The 2,500-nt window shown below is 44.1% G+C and overlaps 1 protein-coding gene across 1 annotated transcript in view; it reads left to right on the top strand.

The window, feature by feature from the left end:
* Positions 1-2,500, top strand: part of LOC143040514 (putative inorganic phosphate cotransporter) — a 33,493-nt gene that overhangs the window by 289 nt on the left and 30,704 nt on the right. The window contains exons 2-3 of the mRNA XM_076211608.1: positions 370-554; positions 1,990-2,226. Coding sequence (XP_076067723.1) covers positions 370-554; positions 1,990-2,226 — 422 coding nt within the window. The remainder of the gene's footprint in view (positions 1-369; positions 555-1,989; positions 2,227-2,500) is intronic.

Here is a 2,500-nt window from a genome sequence, read left to right as displayed (position 1 = left end):
ATTTTACTACCATAGGTATTGTAGGATGAAATATATTGCATAACATATCATTGGAGCTCAATTCGTGGCTAGAATAGCTCCTTCCTTGATGTTATGGCCAACCAAGGACACTTGAGCTTGTAGGTCTTAGTGAGTTACAAAATAATCTCTATCTCTGATTTCATTCATAGCACTTAGGCGAATTGTGTACACTTGAGATTAAGCTGCTCCAGACTTTCTGGAGTGTCGTAGTGCCTGGTAATGCCGAATTATCGTATCATAACTCGTCACGAATAAATAAACGAAATATCATGTTTACCAAGAAGGAGGAGGACAAAATTTTCAGATATGCGTGACTCAAAACCCATTTTGCTTTCGAAAAATGTACAGGATTTTGGGGAGCGAGGTACACTCTAGCATTGATGGGGGTTTTCGGTATTGCATCTGCTTACTCCATGAGGGTCAACTTGTCCATGGCCATTTTGGCGATGGTCAGATCTGGAAACGCCACAAAGAACAACTCTAGCAACAACTGTCCAGCGCCCGACGGAGACGACGAAGAAGCTTCTGACGAGGTAAGCAGGTCCTCTTGCTCTTGTAGCCCCTCTCACCCAATGAATTAAGTCATAACAAGAAGGGTCCTTGTCTCTGTGGAGTGACAAGGTGGTTTATGCGAAGGATACACAGTTTACATGGGTATATCATAAGTAGTAGTGGTAAAAAACAGAGACCTGCAAACTAAGGCATGATCCTACACAACAACATCAAACTAATAAATAATCGAATACACGTGTTGATTGTAAGACAAACTGACACTGAACTAAGACAACACACGGAGTTCCACAAGTATAACAAAGAGACTCACCCAGACATCATGGTCAGCTGGTGAAGCGTTAACAACAGTGAGTGATAGTTAGGACTCGAGAAGAAATCGCCAAGCTGTTGACCTAGGCTGACGTATAACAATATATTACTTAATTAATATACTAAATAGCAATATACAAAATATAAAGTATTTATATATGGCAAGTGAAGTTTCACAATACTGATGAATGACATTTGCCATTACTCCGACATTTCCCAATCTTCCTGAAATCGCTTGACGTGAGTCAGGATAAAGACTAAAATGGATCACTGTTAGCAAACGGGTTCAACCTCATTAGGTTATTTAGCAAAATTTACTTCCAATCAAATGTGTGACCTATGTTTCAGGACTTGCATACATCACAGATAATTGCTTAGTCAAACGTGTGATAAATAAAATTGGGGATTAATATCAAGGTATCTGTCACAGTCACCTTACAGACGATGAATGAATAACAATGAATATGAATGTCTTCCCATTTGCAGGCAATATGTTTCGTCTTCTAACTAATTACTATATTCGAATCGCGCGTACACGCACGCACACACACACACACACACACACACACACACACACACACACACACACACACACACACACACACACACACACACACACACACACACACACACACACACACACACACACACACACACACACACACACACACACACACACACACACACACACACACACACACACACACACACACACACACACACACACACACACACACACACACACACACACACACACACACACACACACACACACACACACACACACATAATTAGGACATGGACATGTGAGCTTATATGAGGTTTTTAGGACGGAGAGTGATTCCTGACCTGTTTTTTCCACATAGATCCCGCACTTATGGCATACTGTTTATTATTAACCTCCTGGGGATCATTTCAACTCTGAGCACAATCGTTTGTCATCTGCCAACTACTCGTTATCGGTTTGGTGAACTTCTTGGAATAATATGCCGGAGACCCATTAGGACTCTCATGACCTCGAGTTGGGACAAACTGGATCAAAAAAGAGATTTTTTCCCATCCCCACCGACACGCGTAAAATTTTCTTCGGAAATCTAATAGCTTTTGTTTACTGTGTCCTCACCCCGCTCTTCCTCCCCTTCCCAGATCGAAGGTGAGTTCGAGTGGGACGAAAACGTGCAGGGCCTCATGCTCGGGGCCTTCTTCTACGGCTTCGTCCTCACCAACGTCCTCGGGGGTCGAGCGGCCGAGTACTTCGGGGGGAAGAAGGTCCTCGGCCTGGGCATCGTTCTCACGGGTCTCTTCACCGTCGTCTCGCCCGTCTGTGCCTGGGTGGGCCCCGAGCTGTTCTTCGTGTCCAGATTCGCCCAGGGACTCACCGAGGTTAGCAAGAAATAGTTCTCGAATACTATCACACCCTTTCATCCTTCTCCTGGGCTTTCCCGTTGCACTCCCATGACATCATTCCGTCTGAACTCGTTTCTATTCCCCTTCATACCCCACACCTTCCACTTTCCCTCTTCCACTCCTGCTCTATCTCTGATAGTTATCTATTCGTCAAGTTCTTTACCTTCGTCTTCACATTTTCATCACATTCACATTTCCTTTTCATCCGACCTTCTTGTAGCACAGTCCTCGGCCACGTTTTCTAGGGCGC

This window comes from Oratosquilla oratoria, chromosome 28 (assembly GCF_046742065.1).
Source record: "Oratosquilla oratoria isolate Oo_2021 chromosome 28, ASM4674206v1, whole genome shotgun sequence".
Classification (NCBI taxonomy): domain Eukaryota; kingdom Metazoa; phylum Arthropoda; class Malacostraca; order Stomatopoda; family Squillidae; genus Oratosquilla; species Oratosquilla oratoria.
The sequence above is the reverse complement of the archived record's forward strand: the minus strand, read 5'-3'. Positions and strand labels throughout refer to the sequence as shown.